Source organism: Symphalangus syndactylus, chromosome 4 (assembly GCF_028878055.3).
Source record: "Symphalangus syndactylus isolate Jambi chromosome 4, NHGRI_mSymSyn1-v2.1_pri, whole genome shotgun sequence".
Lineage (NCBI taxonomy): Eukaryota > Metazoa > Chordata > Mammalia > Primates > Hylobatidae > Symphalangus > Symphalangus syndactylus.
In genome coordinates this window covers 24,562,708-24,580,963 of record NC_072426.2, presented here as the reverse complement: position 1 = coordinate 24,580,963, position 18,256 = coordinate 24,562,708, and the positions used below count along the sequence as shown (strand labels likewise).

The window sequence follows — 18,256 nt, the reverse complement described above, 5'->3', positions numbered from 1 at the left end:
AACAGAGATGGATTTCTGTTCAATGAATTAAATCATAAATGAAAAGAGAAATGGCTAGGTGTAGTGGCTCACGCCTGTAATCCCAGAACTTTGGGAGGCCAACGCAGGTGGATCACTTGAGGTTAGGAGTTTGAGACCAGCCTGGCCAACATGGTGAAACCCTGTCTCTAACAGAAAAATTAGCCGGGCATGGTCACACACACCTGTAGTCCCAGCTACTTGGGAGGCTGAGGCAGGAGAGTCACTTGAGTCCGGGAGGAGGAGGTTGCAGTGAGCTGAGATCACACCACTGCACTCCAGCCTGGGCCACAGAGCAAAACTACATTTAATAAAAAAAAAAAAGGAAAAACAAAAGAGAAATGACAGATTGACAGAAATAGACTAGCAAACTGAGTGGGAAATGAATACTCAGCACTGTTGATGGAAGTGCATAGCGTATTTCTGGAATAATCTGGAAATATATAGTAAAATTGATCAACCATATGACCTATGACCAAAAAATTCTCATTCCTAGATGTATGGCATGCACACTATTCCATCGTGGGGCATATAAATGCTGACATATTTAATGGTGCAGAATTTAAGGAAATGAAATTATGAGTCATTGGGGAATAGGACAGTTTAAAGGTGGAGGTTTTACAGTAAGAAGTAACAAACAACATATGCTTAATGCAATATGTTGGATTCTCACAAGCCGGGCCTGCTTTATAGATGTGTGAAATATGCAACTCTAGAGGATTAGAAGGTGTGGTTAGAAGGCCCTCACACTTAGACACTTTGCTGTCACCATCTTTAAATTATTATTCATAAGAAGTCCCATATTTAAAATTTGCACTGGGCCCCACAAATTATGGAGACAATCCAGTTCACAGGCATAATGTACAGTAAGAAAAGTAGGAAACAATGAGATTTATAATAAAATAATATATGAAAGTCTCACATATGCTATGTACTTTACAGTGATATGGTCACTCTTCAGGATAAACTGGAGATTGAATGAAAGTGGGGATCAGGGACAAAGGTCAAAATAAATTAAATAAAATTTGTAAAAGAATAAACAAAGCAGTAAAGGGTCCTTATATGGATGAATAACCCATTCAGTGTAAAAGTGCCCCAAACTACAATGATTTGGATTTCCTGTGGGTAGGAATGCATTGCAGAAAATGTTTGGCAAAATAGTTCAAGATCAACTATGTAAAATTGAAAATTCCATCATTTCTTTTCTTTTTTTTTCTCCAAGAATATCTGTGTTTTCTAGTATAGAAATGTCTGTATTTGCTAGCATAGACTAGATTCCAGCAGTTTATATACTGCCAAAACATGAACTATCTTTCCAGTTGTTTTTTTTTTTTTGGTATGTCTTAAGTTTTATTTGTGATATACATAGTTGTTTAGTTTATTTGTTTAAATCCTATAACAAAATAGTAAACATAAACAACTAGTACTTCCTTCAATATTCATACTGTCAGCAATAAGCAATTCTTAAAGAGAGAGAGTGTATGTGTGTGTAAAATATATAAGTGTGTGTGTGGATAGATAGATAGATGATAGAGAGTTATAATTCCCTTCTAAACCTGAAGATTTGCAGATATCTGCAGCCATCATGATGTTAGGTGGGAAGGAGAAAATGAAGGAAAAAAGCAAACGCTCCCATATGAAGGAAATATAGTTCTGTTATGTTTTATTTCAGAGACTCAAATTGGCACGCCAGTAGAATGTATTACATTGTAAGTGGAATTATACATTAAAAATATAGGAATATAAAACGTTTCTAATAAATAAAGTAAATCTGTAAATAATTTTAATTAAGTGGTTGAAACTATTATAGTAATGGAAGCAAAGCCAATTCCAACTACAATTTCCAATCAAACTGACTCTAATGGAACCTAATTGATAACTGACACAATCCAAAGAAACTTGAAGGTATTTAAACTAACCTCATGCCACTAAGTCCTACCTGACTAAATGCACGTTCTGATACAAGTGTGTTTGCAATTCTTTCCTATGCTCTGCGTGTACATAGACATGTCTGAACCAATGATGAAAATTCAGGAACTAATTCAGGAATACTCTTCCTCTTCAGATGACTTTGAAGCATGGAAAATATTAGTTTTGAGATCATTTTAGAAATTTGGTTGTTTTAATTTACCCAAACTGGACTTGTAATTACCCTTGTAATTTTCCATAATATAAATGCCCGCTACTGAAAATAGAACTCTATGCAGTTCTGGAATTCCAGATTATCTGATTTCAAACTTTCATGGAGTGCAGACATAAGACTGCTTACATGGCAAGAAAGAGATTGGTTGGAGGGTAGAAAAAAAAAAAGCCAGTTTTGTTTTTGTTTATTTGCCTTTAGCTAGCTAGAGATCTTGAAAAATTGGATATACTATTTCCTGCCAATTCTAATGCCCAATTTACATACCAAGGTAAAAGAAATTTAGAAAAGCCAAAGCAATAATTGGGAATGTGGTAGCATTAGAAGTGTTGCAGCTGGATGAGGCAGGAGGATGTGGCATTTTACAGAGATGCTCATATGACTGGGGTCATTTCATCCACCCTTAGTGGAAATTATTTTCTAAGTAGACAGTCTCAGATTCTGCTGAGAATCTTCCAGTTCATCTAACCCTTGAGGCATGGAACATGAGGATTGGGTTGGCAAGAGTGAGAATTTTAGTCTCAATCACACTCTTTTTCATCACTGGCTAAGAACTCACCTAACAAGTTTGCCTTAGTAGCATCTGGCATATTTGAAACCATGATTAATCTGCTTCCAGTTAAGAAATTTCTAGTTGCGACAACTTCTGAGCTGTTTAGAACAGAGCATGTTCCACTGACAGTTGCCTCTGGAAGGATATGGAATGCACCTGAAGCTCCCAGGTCTTGAAGACAGACCTCCAAAGGCTTGGATCAGGTAATGACTTTTCATCTATTTGCAGAGCCTGGATCATAGTGTATTAGTGAGACATGGGAAACCTTCAGAGGGACAGAACTTTACATGTTGATGATGAATATTGTATTTTGATTCTATCAGGTTAAGCAAGATACAGCAAGAGTAAAATGTGACAACTTCAGATGGAGAGTCTCCCAGGCATGTTATGACAAGTTTTCCCTTTCAGAAAGCTGTAGCATCTAGAAAGCACACATCACTATATTTGAACCTCAGTGAGAGGAGGTATCACAAGTCTACACCTGGAAAAATCTAGCAATAGATATTTTTTATGAACCTCTCTTTTGAGTCTTGCATCTAGGGGTTTGGGAAATAATGTTTGGATAATGTTTTCAAAACCATTTACCATTTTTTAGAAAGCCCTTTATGTTCTCATTCCAATGGCCTTGAGTGTGAATATTCTTTTTTATGATCAGGGTCATCTGCAGGGGAATATGAAGCAAAGTGACTGTCAAGAGTGACACAACTGCTTATGAAATCAATCATTTGTGGATGACACACCATTCTGTTTTTCTGCTGCTTTGTAATAAATAGTTTTACTGGGAGAGGAGTGAAAATGTGGTTCACATTAATGTAGATGATATTTAAGAGTAACACGCTCCTGTCACCCTTTTAATTGCAGACCTGATTGGAAGCTAGAAAGATGAAGATGAGTCAATTGGATGGACTAATATCCTCTCTAGACATAGAGAGATTAAATAATTATTCTTTAATTCTATGTGCCAAAGCCAAACTGTTATTATTTGTGTTTGTTTTTACAAAATAGTTATCCTTTATTTTCTTTTTCTAGAAATAAGAAGGCAGTTTTTACCAGGCTTTCTTCATATCTGAAAACAGAAACCAACTCAAATATATAGCACCTTGGCATACTTACCACTTCAGACTGTAAATATGAGAGTATGGAACTGAATTTTGGAATAACAATATGCAGTTAAAGTGCCCTTTTACTCTAAAATGACTTGGTTTCATATTCCTTCACTGCCCTATCCTGTCTCTCCTTTCCTTTGTAAGGACATTGAGGGAAAAATCATTTCCTTCACTGTTCTTCCTTTGTGGTTTATTTAATTTTTGCCTTTAATTTGAAGCAACAATCTTTCAGAGCCTATGTTCCCAGGCAGGACAAGTGCTTTGTCCTTCATATTATAGAGGACATGTGAAATATAATGCTCTTTAAATGTTTGTTACTCATTTGTTTTCTGCCTTGGCATTTTTTTCCCCATTCATCCTAAGAGTCTTGTTCTTTTCTGCTTGCCTCTAGGCTTAGAGCACAGAGCTACTAGCCTCTTAACCTATTTGAAAATTCCATCAAAGTTGCCCAGTCTTTCTTCCTGATTCAAATGTGCTAGGTGTTTAATTCTCAAATCTACAATTTTTAGGACTGGATATCCTATTGTGTAAAGATTTCCTTTCATTCACTTGTTAATAGTCTCTTCACTCCTCCTGATTCATTGTCTTTCACCCTGTGGGTGGGGAAAAACAGGGAAGCAATTTAAATCTAGTTTCTGACAAACCTGACCATTAATAGTTGTGAGTCACTGTGTTTTGTTAAGAGGTTAAAGGTGTTAGAGCTTTATGAAGGATGCTGAGGTAGGATCAAGACAGATCCTAAATCTTTGTAAACACCCAGTGGGTTTTTAGATTTAAAATGTCAGATAAAAATGAAAAATGTGGCAGATGCCGAAACATTCTAATTGATAAACAACAGTCATCTGGCAAACCCAGTCATTTGTATGGCTGCCAAGAATCTTTTAATAAACAAAAACTATGGGATACTGCTGAAGTGATTATTACAAGACGGAAGTACTAAAACTTCTGAACTTTGCCCCTAAGGAGACATCTAGGACATTTGCTCAGAGGTCATTGAGTTTAAATTTATACGTAATTATTTCTAAATGTCATAACCTTTGCTATTATTATAAGGATAATTCAAGCTAATAAATTCATCAAGGAAAATATATAACCAATAAGCAAATTAGTGTAAGAGGGAAAATGTTTATTCCCAGTGACCAAATATAACCATTTTCATTTTGGAGTAATTCTTCTAGTCTTTTGAAGACCATACTTTTTTGTTTATTTGTTTTAGAAGTTTAAAAACAATAAAAATTTAAAAATATATAACAGCTGCTTAAATATTATTTTTGCTTCTATAGCCCCAAAGTTTGCAAAACTCTGTTAAGTGACTGCAAATTTTTAGGTTGGCATATAAAATTTGTGTCATATTTTTAAATCGTTGCTAAGGATGCACTTTATGGCACATTGTAAATATTAATAGTTTAAAATTAAATTGTTACACAATTTTCAAAATGAATCCAATAGAATAATGATTTGATGCCTAATATATATTTAAAAATTCCCTTACTTAATGAATTTAAAGTTTTACATCTTTTATTTTTCTCCTTCTATTCATATTCTCATTCCAGTAATTTCTACAGATGTTTTACATATTCCTACAAATATATTTTAATATAACATATTGGTGTTATTACTTCTTTTATTGATCAATAGATCATTCTCTGCAACTAAAAGTTCCATGTACATTAAAACTTAAATTGTTTTCATTTCCTGTGACCATAAGGTTGCATTTTTTAAAAAGTTTTTAATGATGTGTGATTTTAATTTTTATTTGTATATAACTGTCCAAAGGATCATAACACATTAAAAGTTTAATGAAAAATGATTAAGCGTTAGGAGTAAAACTTTATTGGCGATGCTTTTCTTAATGATGTAAATAGATCTTTTCCTTTTAATTTCTGCATCCATTGATGATTATTTATTGACAGAATGACACAAAATTCATCATCTTTTTCATTTTTTGAATAGATGTGAGTGCTGAGAAACCATGTTTACATAATGCCACAATTTTTTGAACTCTTTATGAAGCTCTGTGTCACAAATCACATAGTGATGCATCAACAAAAATTATTTTTTTTTATTATACTTTAAGTTCTGGGATACATGTGCAGAATGTGTAGGTTTGTAAGTTACATAGATATACATGTGCCATGGTGGTTTGCTGCACCTATCAACTCGTCATCTACATTAGGTATTTCTCCTAATGCTATCCCTCTCCTTGTCCCCCACTCCCTGACAGGCCTCAGTGTGTGATATTCCCCTCCCTGTGTTCTCATTGTTCAACTCTCATGAGAACATGCATGCGGTGTTTGGATTTTTGTTCCTGTTAGTCGGCTGAGAATGATGGCTTCCAGCCAAGACACAAAAATTATTTTTTATGATCTATCTACTAACCACTCAAGTGTATCCTTTTTCTATTTTTTTTTAAAGCAAGGAATTGGAAACTGACTTGCAGAGGTTAAACGCCCTTGGAAAGGGATTGCTATTTTCTTAAGGTCAGTTCCTTTCCCAATACCAACGTCAATATTGTCAATTATTCCCTTGTTAGGGAGTCTCAGCCATTTATACAGCCTGGAACAAATCACATCATAAGATTCAGGAAAGGAGAGGGTTGGGCTTTTCCTTTGAAAGTTAGAAAAGGAGACCCTGCTTCAAACCAGAAATTCTCAGGCCAAATTAGTATTACAAAAGAGTGTAGATGAGAGTCAAAGTTCATTCTTTTAAAACTACGAATGTGCCTATGTATTTCTTGAAAGGTATTGTATACTCTGTAGACTATTGGTATATATAATTCTTTTGCCCAGCAACTTTTTCCTCTATTTAACATAATGTTATGAGTATGCTTTGACGTTTTTATGTAGTCTTTAAAATAATTTAATGGATTTATCTACAAGATTAAATTAATGTATTATAGTTTATTTTAAAATCCTCTTGTAATTGAAAACATGTTTTCAATTTTTATTACTAATAACAAGAATTAAAGCAATCTTGTACAAAAAGATCCCTCTCCAAGTTGAGAATTTACCTTTTTGGCATGTATTTATTGAGTGGAACTACTGGGATATAAAATGTGGATGTTCTTTAAAATTCCTAGTAATTACAGCAATATGTCAAATAAGTTTTACTAGTTTACACCAGCACTAGTAAATTCTGAAAACACCTGCTTTGCAACAGTTTCCAGTTTCCTTTTAATTGTGGTATAATTACATTCAGTAAAATGCACAGATCTTAATTGTACACGTTGATGAATCTTAGCAATTACCCCAGTCAAAATTTGCCCTAGAACCAAGCAAACACTATTGTGATTTCTATTCCTATGAATTAGTTTTATCTGTTCTTGACCTTTACAGAAATTCAACTCTAGAGTATGCACTCCTTTGCGCTTTTTTCATTTGGCATAATGTTTGTGATATTTATCCAGGCTGTCGAATGTGTCGATGAGTAGTGGGCATTCCATTGCATAAATATAACATGATTGTGTGTCCATTCTACTACTAATGGACATTTGTATTATTTCCAATAATTTGCTATTGTGAATAAATCTTCAGTGAACAATCTTGCAAACCAATATTTTCTTTTATTTTAAGCAACTACCTAAAGGCAGAATTGCTATCTCACAGGATTTTCAGAAACTTAGAGTCTCTGAGAGTCACTGTGATATTATAAACTATAAATATATATCCCGGCCGGGCGCGGTGGCTCACGCTTGTAATCCCAGCACTTTGGGAGGCCGAGGCGGGCGGATCACGAGGTCAGGAGATCGAGACCAAGGTGAAACCCCGTCTCTACTAAAAATACAAAAAATTAGCCGGGCGTGGTGGCGGACGCCTGTAGTCCCAGCTACTCGGAGAGGCTGAGGCAGGAGAATGGCGTGAACCCGGGGGGCGGAGCTTGCAGTGAGCCGAGATCGCGCCACTGCACTCCAGCCTGGGTGAAAGAGCGAGACTCCGTCTCAAAAAAAAAAAAAAAAAAAAAAAAAAAAAATATATATCCCATCATCAATATATGGAAAGGCCCAGTAGCTCCTCATCTTCCCCAACATTTGGTGCAGTTGATGTTAGCTAGCATAGTGAGTAAGCAGTAGTATCTCACTAGGGTTTAACTTTGCATTTCTTTCTGATGACTAACAATGTTGAACATCTTTTCTTGTGTTTATTGGCCTTCTGTCTATTCTGTTTTGTTTAGTGTCTGTCCAAGTATTTTGTCCATTTTTTAAATTTAATTTTTTTGTTGTTATTTCTGGAGTTCTTGAAATTTCCTAGAGTCTTTTCCTTTTGTCTGTGAATTGCCTTTTTCTTTTATTATTCCATATATTTTAATGTGAATAACGTGATGTTTTGCTATACATATATGTAGTGAAATGGTTACTATAGTCAAACAAATTAACATGTCAATCATCTTACCTAGTTACCCTTTGTGTGTGTGTCAAGAGCGCTTAAAATCTACTCTTTTAGCCAAAATTCCAAGTACAATACAATAAACTATAGCCCTCGTGTTGTACATTAGCTGTTTTCTTTTCTTCTCTTTTCCTTTGCTTTTTGAGACCGTCTCACTCTATCACCCAGGCTGGAGTGCAGTGGCGTGATCTTGGCTCACTGCAACCTCCACCTCCTGGGTTCAAGTGATTCTCATATCTCAGCCTCCTATGAGTAGCTGGGATTACAAGCATGCACCAACATGCCTGGTTAATTTTTGAGTTTTTGGTAGAGATGGGGTTTTACCATGTTGGCCAGGTGGGTCTTGAGCTCCTGGCCTCAGGTGATCCACCTGCCTCGGCTTCCCAAAGTACTGGGATTACAAGCATGAGCCACCGTATCCGGCCTATTTTTTTAATGATGTTTTTGAAGATTAGAAGCTTTTTATTTTAATAATTTTTTAATCTTTTTTTTTGTTTATGGTTAGTTTTCTACCCCAAATTTGTAAAGATATTATTCTTTGTTATCGCCTAACAACTTTGTACTTAAGTTTTTAGTTTCAGATTTGCAATCTGAGGTATATTTTTGTATCTGGTTTGGGAAATGTATCAAGGTTATTTTTTTCAAAATTGATTTCCAATTGTTCCTGCAGGAATGATTGTTGAAAATACTTTCTCATTGAAATACATTGAAACCTATGTCGAAAGTTATTAAACAACATATAATTTAATCTATTGAGTCTGTTGATGTATAAACAAAGTATATCTCTCTATGTATTTGGATTTGTTTTATAATTTTCAGTGTAAAGATTTTACAGATCTTTTGCTCAATGTATTTCTCATTATTTTGGTTTTTGTTAGCATAACAAGTGTAGTGCAGTGATGACTCTGAACTCTCTCAGTTGAAATCGTATTTTACCACTTTTTAATAGATAAGAATTTTACAATGTTTTAGTAATTTTTTTAGCTAAAAAGAACTAAAACTAGCTACGACAGCAACAATAAAAATGACTGGTAACAATGCAAGTAAGCTTCATTTACCTACTTATTATTCATGCACTTATTCAGCAAATCCATATTGTGGACCTACCATAATGTGGACCTAACATTCACATGTTAGTGGCCTACATTCTCATAAATGGTGAACAGATAAGGTGTGTATTGCAAATACAGTACTGCTCCCTCACATATTCTTTGTGAAAGTCATATCTTTGTTCCAGATAATGTTTTTTTTTCTTAATTCCAGGATCCATACTGTGAATCATCTGAGCCACTTCTCATTAACACATACCATCAGCTTAGCCTAATTACAGCCTTTTGCAGGGATTTATCTGTGCTGATGTATCTGTACTGTTTCCATTTACCTTTCTGCTCATTTTCTTCAGAGAGAACAGTCCTATTTAAAATGAAAATGCTAGTGTGATTCTTACTGCTACCAAGGGAAGAAGAGAGAGAAAGAGAAAGCTTTGAAATAGTGCATTGCAATAGTCCATAATTTCTTTCAGAGTTTTATTTTGTTTTTAACCAGAGGGCCAGGTATAAGGAAACTGAAAGAAAACATGACCAACTTCTTTTGAATAAGATTTTCAGCCTGTAACTCTATATTAGCTTTAGGTTACTGGAATTCCATGAAATGTATGCATCCTGGTAGTCATTTAAAGAAATGGAATACATGGGATACTCCATCATCACACAGGAGACGCAGTATAGAGAGGTGGTTACGTCTGTAGACTCTTGGATCAAACCAATCAGATACAAATCTCGCTATAGCAATTTCTAGCTATGTGAATTTAGCTAACCTACTTACCCTCCCTTTGCATGAGTTCCACTTTCTGTACAACAAACCAAAAAAACGAGGATAATAGAAATAATAATAGTAGCACCTACCAATAGAGTTGTTTGTAAATTAAATTAATTCATATAAATCACTTTTTAAAGTCAATGGCATATAGTTATTTCCAATTGTTATTATATGTGATAGATACCAAAAATTATAGCTGTTATTGTCATAATTATATTTTGATTTTTTGTTATAAGTATTACCATAATAGTGTTTTTATTTCTGGTGACTAGAAAAAAAGAGGGATAAACTTTCAAAGCAAGAAAATAGAGTTCTGAAAGAAGCATAGTTTTATGAACTATCTACTTTATCAGCATAAGAAAAAACAATTGCTTTTTAAATATTAGTCTTGTATCTTAATACTTTTCTCTGTATTCATCTATTAGACATAGTGGGTTTTGTGCAGACTAGTTATGATTTTCTATACGCATCACCACACCATGTAAAAATAAATTTAGGCCGGGCGCAGTGGCTCACACCTGTAATCCCAGCACTTTGGGAGGCCGAGGTGGGCAGATTACCTGAGTTCAGGAGTTTAAAACCAGCCTGGCCAACGTGGTGAAACCCCATCTCTACTAAAAATACAAAAATTAGCCAGGTAAGGTGGTGGGCACATGTAATCCCAGCTACTTGGGGGGTAGAGGCAGGACAATCGCTTGAACCCGGGAGAGGCTCACTGCAGAGATTGCAGTGAGCCGAGATCATGCCATTGCACTCCAGTCTGGGTGTCAGAGCAAGACACTTTCTCAAGAAAATAAAAATTAAAATAAAATAAAATGAAAAGTATAAAATAAGATAAAATAAATTTAGTGTCGTTTCTACTTTCCCATCTTTTTTGTTGTTGTTGTTTTCTCTTTTATTTTATTTAATAGCACCTCCAGTATCATGGTAAATGGAGGTGATAAGAAAGACATGCTTTCTCTTGTTTCATTCTCAAGGTGAAAGTATTCAATATGTTAGCATTAATTATAATTGTACCTGGAGGATATTTTATAGAATTCCTTCATCTGATTGAGACATTTCCTTTTCATTTCTATTTTCCTAAAATTTTTTATTATAAAGTGGTGTTGAGTTTTGTCAAATGTACTTCCCAATTTTAAAACTGATCATTTTAAACTATTTGCTACTTTGATTAATTTCCATATTATTCTAATAACCTTGGCTCCAATTCATCCATCAGAACACTAAGAATGTTTGTCAGGAAGGGTTGTATGCTAACAACTTCAGGGACACATGAACAACTTCAGTGTTACAGCTCTGTAAAATCGTTGATGAGTGTAACAATTTCTTCCTCATATTAGATAGGATGCTCATCAATGAAACTATGTGGGTCTGGAATTTTTGTCCATGCACGTGGAAATATTTTATAAAACAAATTCAACTTTTAAAGTAGATATAGAAATGTTCTTTTTCTTCTGGAAATGGTTTTTTAAGTTGTGTTTTTCAAGGAATGTGTCTAGTTAATATAATTTATCAAATTTATTTGCAGTTTTCAGAATATTCTCTTATTTTATTGTTTGTATTGTTAATGATATGTACTACTTTATTTCTGATATTGGCACATATTATAGCTCTATTTTTCCTTGATTACTTTTGTTAGAGTTACTTGATTTTTATTAATTTTTTCCAAGGACCAACTTTTGGCTTTATTAATTTTCTCTAATATTTTTATTTATTTTATTATTTCCTCTTTATTATTCCTCTCCTCCTACTACTTTGATATTAATTTGATTCTCTTTTTCTAACTTTTTATGGTAGAAACTCAGATAATTGATTACAAACTTTTTTCCAACACTGGCAGTTAAATCACTAAATTTATTTCTAAGCAGTACTTTGGCTGTATCTCAAATTTTGATATGTCATGTTTTATTATCATTTAGTTGCAAATATCTTCTAATTTCCCTTTTTATTGCTTCAGTTTCTATGGATTCTTTAGGCATGTTCTGCAAATGTCAATTATAACAAACTGGTTAATAGTGCTGTTCAAGTTTTCTATATTTCTATATTATTTCTGTCTAATTTTTCTGCCAATTATTGAAAGAGATATGTTGAAACATACAGCTATGAAACTGAATAATTCCCTATATCTCTATCAGTTTGATCTTCTCATATTTTGAAGTTCTATTATTGGATACCTGCATATTTAGTGTTGTTTTATCTTCCTAATGAATTGACTTTTGTCTTCTAGATGAATTAACATTATGAAATATCTCGCTTTGACTCTGATAATGTTCATTGTCTTGAAGCCTACTTTGTCTGTTATAAATTTGACATCCTTCTTACTCTTACTGCTTGTATGGTATACTTATTTATTTCTTTTACTTTCAACCTATTTTCCTTTATATTTAAAGTGTGCTTTTGTTGAAAGCACGTAGTTGGACCCTGCCTATATATATATATATATATATATATATATATATATATATATATATAGTCTGACAATATTTGCCTTTTTTAGAGTATTTTCTGTATTAGCATTTAATGTAATTTTTGGTACAGTTTTGTTTAAATCTGCCATTCTGACCTTTTGCTATTTGTTTTCCACTTGTCCTCTTTCTTCCTTTTCTTTTTTCTTTTCTTTCTTCCTCCTTCTTTCCTTTCTTTCTCTCTCTCTCTCTCTTTCTCCTTCCTTCCTTCCTTGCCTGTTTTCTGCCTTATTCTAGGATAATAAAATATTAGCATTCTGTCAGGATTCCTCTATTGAGTTTTTAAAATATGCCTATCTCAAGATTGCAAATTTGTACCCTATTATCTATGCCTGAAAACAATTGACTTGTATATTTGATCTAGTGAGAGAACTAGTCTTGTATGAGTTACACCATCATATTTGGAAGTGGAAGTTTTTCATTATGGTTTCTTAAATGGATATTTAATATGATAAAATGATTTTGTAAAAATTAATCTTCTGGCAACATACATAATGATTCAACTCATAAAGACTCAAAAATGAAAAACCAGGCAGGAGACCAGTATAATGATATAAAGTATTTGGAATTAGATACTAGACTAGATAGGTAATAGTAATAATTGAAAACTTTTTTAAAAGAATGACAGAGAAAAGAGATAATTGAGCAAAGTTTTGAAAAGGAGTTTGAAAAAATTTGAAAGAACATCACTGTTTATTAAGAGATTGGCAATAGAGTTTGAGGAAATCAGAGAATTTAGGAAAATTTTTCTTTTTTTTTTTTTTTTTTTTTTTTTTTTTGAGACCGAGTCTCACTCTGTCGCTCAGGTGGGAGTGCAGTGGCCCGATCTCGGCTCACTGCAACCTCTGCCTCCAGGGTTCAAGTGATTCTCCTGCCTCAGCCTCCCGAGTAGCTGGGACTACAGGCGTGTGCCACCACAACTGGCTAATTTTTGTATTTTCAGTAGAGACAGGTTTCACCATGTTAGCCAGGCTGGTCTGGAACTCCTGGCCTCAGGTGATCCACACGCCTTGGCCTCCCAAAGTGCTGGGATTACAGGCATGAGCCACTGAGCCTGGCCAGAATATAGGAAAATTTCAGTTTCCATCTTTCAAGATTGGGAGGATACAGATTCTGGAACTGAAATAAAAGAGGAATTGAAAAAGAAAAAGAGAATAATTCTATTTGGGGGCATATTGGATTAAAGATTGCAAAAAGAAATCAAAGTGGAAGTATCCTGAAGGCTTGAGGGAATATGGAATTAGAGGTTCACATGTCGGATGTATGGATTTGGATTTTTTTTTCTCACCTAGGGAATATATGAAAGTATGTGATTAGTGAGAGATACTTGAGAGAATGAGTATGGGGAGAAAGAAAGAGTAAGCAGTGGACAGATGATAAGACACTGTTGGATCAAGGAGAATGGGGAAACAGACCAGTGCATGTAGCTAGCAAAGGGTGGAGCTGGGAGTCAGAATACCAGAGGTAAAGAAGGGGATGGGTGACTAGGAGACAGCAGGAGAGATCCCACATGTTTGATTCTAGGATTTGTCTGTTTTGTCATCCAGTTCATTTAAATAGTAAACATAGGGACGAGCTCTCACATCATCTGCTAAATACCTGGTTGTGAACACCATATTCCTTTGGAATGTCTCTCTGCTCCCTTCTAGATCTTTTCATTCAAGTCATAGTAAAGAAAATGTTCGTCTTGGTCCTTAACTTTGCTTGAGTTATTTTAGAAACATAGCAGAAGGCATTCAGCTTCTACTCTTGGGTTTTTCTGTAAAGAAGATGCATCTTGCCTTATATTCCCATATTTTCTATTTTTTTATGATTTAGTTATGCTGTCTTTAGCATTATTTCTTTGGAACTTTGCAACAACCTCATGAGGAAGGTGGCATGGGCATTTTTAAGGTCCATGTGTTTTCCCAGATAGGAAAAGAAAGGCCCACACTATAGGTCTTCTGTTTTCAGACTCTTTTTCTAGAATTCTTTCATTAACTCACAGTAACTCTCCTAATTCTGCATTGTGACAGAGAAGAGGATAATAAACTTTTTCTCCTCAGCACACAGTTGGGAAATAATGATGTACCATCTGATCTACAGACAAAAATAAGCTGAATGCACAATTGCCATAAAATTTCTGCTAATATCTCATCTGGAAATATATAGAAATATATTACTCAAGACCAGCCATTTCATTGTTTACCAACAACTGAACGTGAAAAATTGCTCAAACATAGCTTATTAAGAAGTGAAAAAACATCACTCAGGTTGCCTAAACTTGTATTATTTAATGTGTTTTTTTTTCTGATTTAGTTCTTCCCCACTGTCTTTTTCTTTGCCTTACTGGCTCCTTTCTTTAACTTTTCTCATTTTCTGTCTCTCTCTTGGGGCAGGAAAGAGGCTCTTTCAGTTTTTTGTTTAGCCTGCTTAAGATCATATAGGTAATATCGATTCATTATAAATATGGACCTTTTATCCTTTTGTCCAAATAATGATCTGTTATATAATTGCTTTCTTCCTCCCATGCATTCTACATTCCCACATTTCTTTTCCATATCTTTCTGAGCTCACTAATCGAGAAAAGATGAAACAAAAAATGTATGCCGTAACTGAAGACAGGCAAGATATGGTTTCATGTCTTTCACTAATATTATACTTGGCTTCCTTCTACATATATACATACATATTATTTAGAAAATTTTATATATATAGATGTATATATATAGAAGGAAGCCAAGTATAATATAGGATGAAAATTTTATATATATACTTTAGAAAATTATATATATATATAAATTTTTATCCCATTTGTCATGTCTTCCTTGGGCTGTGAGAATGTCACACATTTTGCTAACATTTTATTGTGCGTGTTGACATCAGCTTTGTTTTGTGTCTTTTATTTGTTTACCAGGTAACCTGCATATACAAGATATTTTCTATTTTCATTTTCCTGGGCCCTATCCTATTTTTTACTTTGTCACTCATAAGAATTTTATACTCAAATTTTTTAAGACAAAATTGTTCCTCTCTTGTAATCTTCCAATGTGTTACACTGTTCCCAAGCTATTTTCATAAGGGGGAGTAAGATCAGTGAAAAGAAATTGAGTAAAACAGATATTGTTCAAATTCCAAATTGACATTTACATTTGCTAGCGATGGAAAAATAATGATTGTAATGATTAAGCATATAGATGCTCAGTCTATGGTATATAAATTATAGATTAAATAGGTGAAGTACTCTGTAGAGTGAAAAATGAAAATTAATAGAATTAATAAGTAAACAAATTCTTGACTGCTCTTATTCTATTTGAGAAGTATTGGTACAAAATATGTTGTTATTTTTCATAAGTCAATTGAAATAATTGTGCCATATTCAGTATGAGCAAAACTAGAGACACAAAAGATTTAAAAACTTATAAACATGAAGTATTTGTATTTATAATATAAAGTATAAAATGTGGTTCTTGTCCTTAAGAAGCTAGGAACTAGTTGAAGAACGAAGACATACATCTGAAATAATCACAGAAATAGAAGACATGGTATAACAATAGCTACCATTTACTGCGAGTCAAGCATTGTTAGATGTTTTATAGACATTATTTATCATCTTATTTATCACATCTTTATTATCTTAAGCCAACCCTACATGTGGGTGTTATTATCCTCACCACACAGATAAGAAAATTAAGTTTCGGAGAAGTTTAATTGCCTAGCAATCACACAACTAATAATAAAAACAGTGATAGCTAATATTTAGGAAGTGTCTACAATGTGCGGCTTCATTGGGAAGCTAGTGATGAAGTTGAGACACAGGAGCTGTGGCTCATAGCCAGTTTTGCTCCCCGCAGTTGAAGCTCTGACATCTGCATTCTCATGGCTGCCATATCTTCTGAAGGACAGAGTTAGAATTTTAACTCAGAACTCTCCACAAAGCATTCAGGGATTCATCATTAGCTTTATTTTACCATTGATCAAACTGAAATTCATCTGTGGAAACTGACGCCTTTGCATTCCTAAACTTAAGAGGTTTCCAAACTTAGAGCTTAGAGTTTTCTGTGGGGTCTTTGTACCTGCATACTGTGGCCAATTCTCAGCTCCATTTACAAATATAGTGAAGAATTAGGGTGGAGACTGGTTAAGAATGCTCTCCAAGCATTGCCATAAGTTGTTATTAAGTGTTTGCTTGATGAGCCTGATAGTTCCTATTATGGGGCAATAAGAAAAATGGAATTAAGGTCTCCATTACTTCTGATATTCTTCTGTTGAGAAATTGCCATCCTTGATTTCACATCAATGTATTTGTCAGTGCAAAATGCATTACTTATGAGAGCTGCCTACATATAATCCACATGCATTTGATGTACAATATATAAACCCAATTTAAAATCAAACATGCATCAAGGCAATATTCTCTTGAAAGTCTCATATTTCCTACTGACTGCAGTAGCTAGAGGGGTTGGGGGCAGGGAGTGGACAAAAAGCAACTATTGGAGAAGGGAGATTTTTGAGCATGGGAAGAGGGTCTTGCAAGTAATGTACCTTTTTCCAATCAAATTCCAACCAAATTTGAGTAAAACTAGCAGCTGTCTCCACAGTCATGTAGAGCATCTGCCTGAAGAAACTTTTGAAAGAGACGTTTCCAATTTTTGCCCACTTATTTTAGCCTTTCCTTCATTATATAGATTTTTTTGGTATAGTAAATAGAGAAAGAAATATTAAATCAGCATTTAATAACTCATGGACACAAAGAGGGGAACAACAGACACTGGGGCCTACTCGAGGGTGGAGGGTGGGAGGAGGAAGAGGATCAGAAAAAATAACTATTTGGTACTAGGTTTAGTACCTGGGTGATGAAATAATCTGTGCAACAAACCTCCATGACACAAGTTTATGTATATAACAAACCTGCACATCTACCCCTGAATCCAAAATAAAAGTTTAAAAAAAGACTGCAGAAAAGTAGGTTAAATAAAGTTAAATAGAGTCTTGATTGCAGGACTATAGTGAACCTTAATTATAAACTAAGGCTCTCCAAATAAGTGATGTTTATAGCATTTATATAAGTGTATCCATATACATGTGTGTGTATGTGTGTGTGTAGTCTGAATATCCAAGCAAATTTTATGCACGCACACACACACACACACACACACATAGTCTATAAGTCTCCAAGGAAGTCATATATATAATATGTACACACACATACATAGTTGAACATATATTTGCCCATGGCCTCTTTATACAAATAGCATTTTATAGGAGTCATGCTTTGTAGGACGGCAATGTGAAAAGCTGATTTACAGTGATAAATCAATAAAATCTATTATAGATTATATCTATAATAAAATATACAATAAATATAATCTATTGTGATTTAATCTGAGTACTTGCAACCAAGAGTCTCATCTTTAAAAACTGAGAATCCCCTGGAATTTATCATGTCTGCTTTTTTCTTAGTCTAAAATCCTTATATGCATTAGCATATCCTTAGTCTAATATCGTTATATTTCTTAGTCTAATATCTTTATATTTCTTAGTCTAATATCCTTATATGCTAATGCATATAAGGATATATGAAACAGGATATAAGGATATATGATATTACATAGAATATAAGGATATATGAACAAGCAGAATGTCGATGTGGGACACATGAGAAGGCAATATTCATCAGGGAGCTGTCACAGAAACAGGTCAAAGAAATAAAAAAACTCAGAGTATTATTAAGAGAGATTCCTGAATCAAGAACCCTTACCCAACAATTATAGTTAATACTATAAAGCTTGGAT

The 18,256-nt window shown here is 34.1% G+C and overlaps 1 protein-coding gene across 1 annotated transcript in view; it reads left to right on the top strand.

Annotated features, from left to right (window-relative positions):
* Nucleotides 1-2,842: 2,842 nt before the first annotated feature.
* Nucleotides 2,843-18,256, top strand: part of LIPK (lipase family member K) — a 47,180-nt gene continuing 31,766 nt past the window's right edge. The window contains exons 1-2 of the mRNA XM_055274294.1: nt 2,843-2,914; nt 3,035-3,091. Coding sequence (XP_055130269.1) covers nt 3,076-3,091 — 16 coding nt within the window. The 5' untranslated portion in view covers nt 2,843-2,914; nt 3,035-3,075. The remainder of the gene's footprint in view (nt 2,915-3,034; nt 3,092-18,256) is intronic.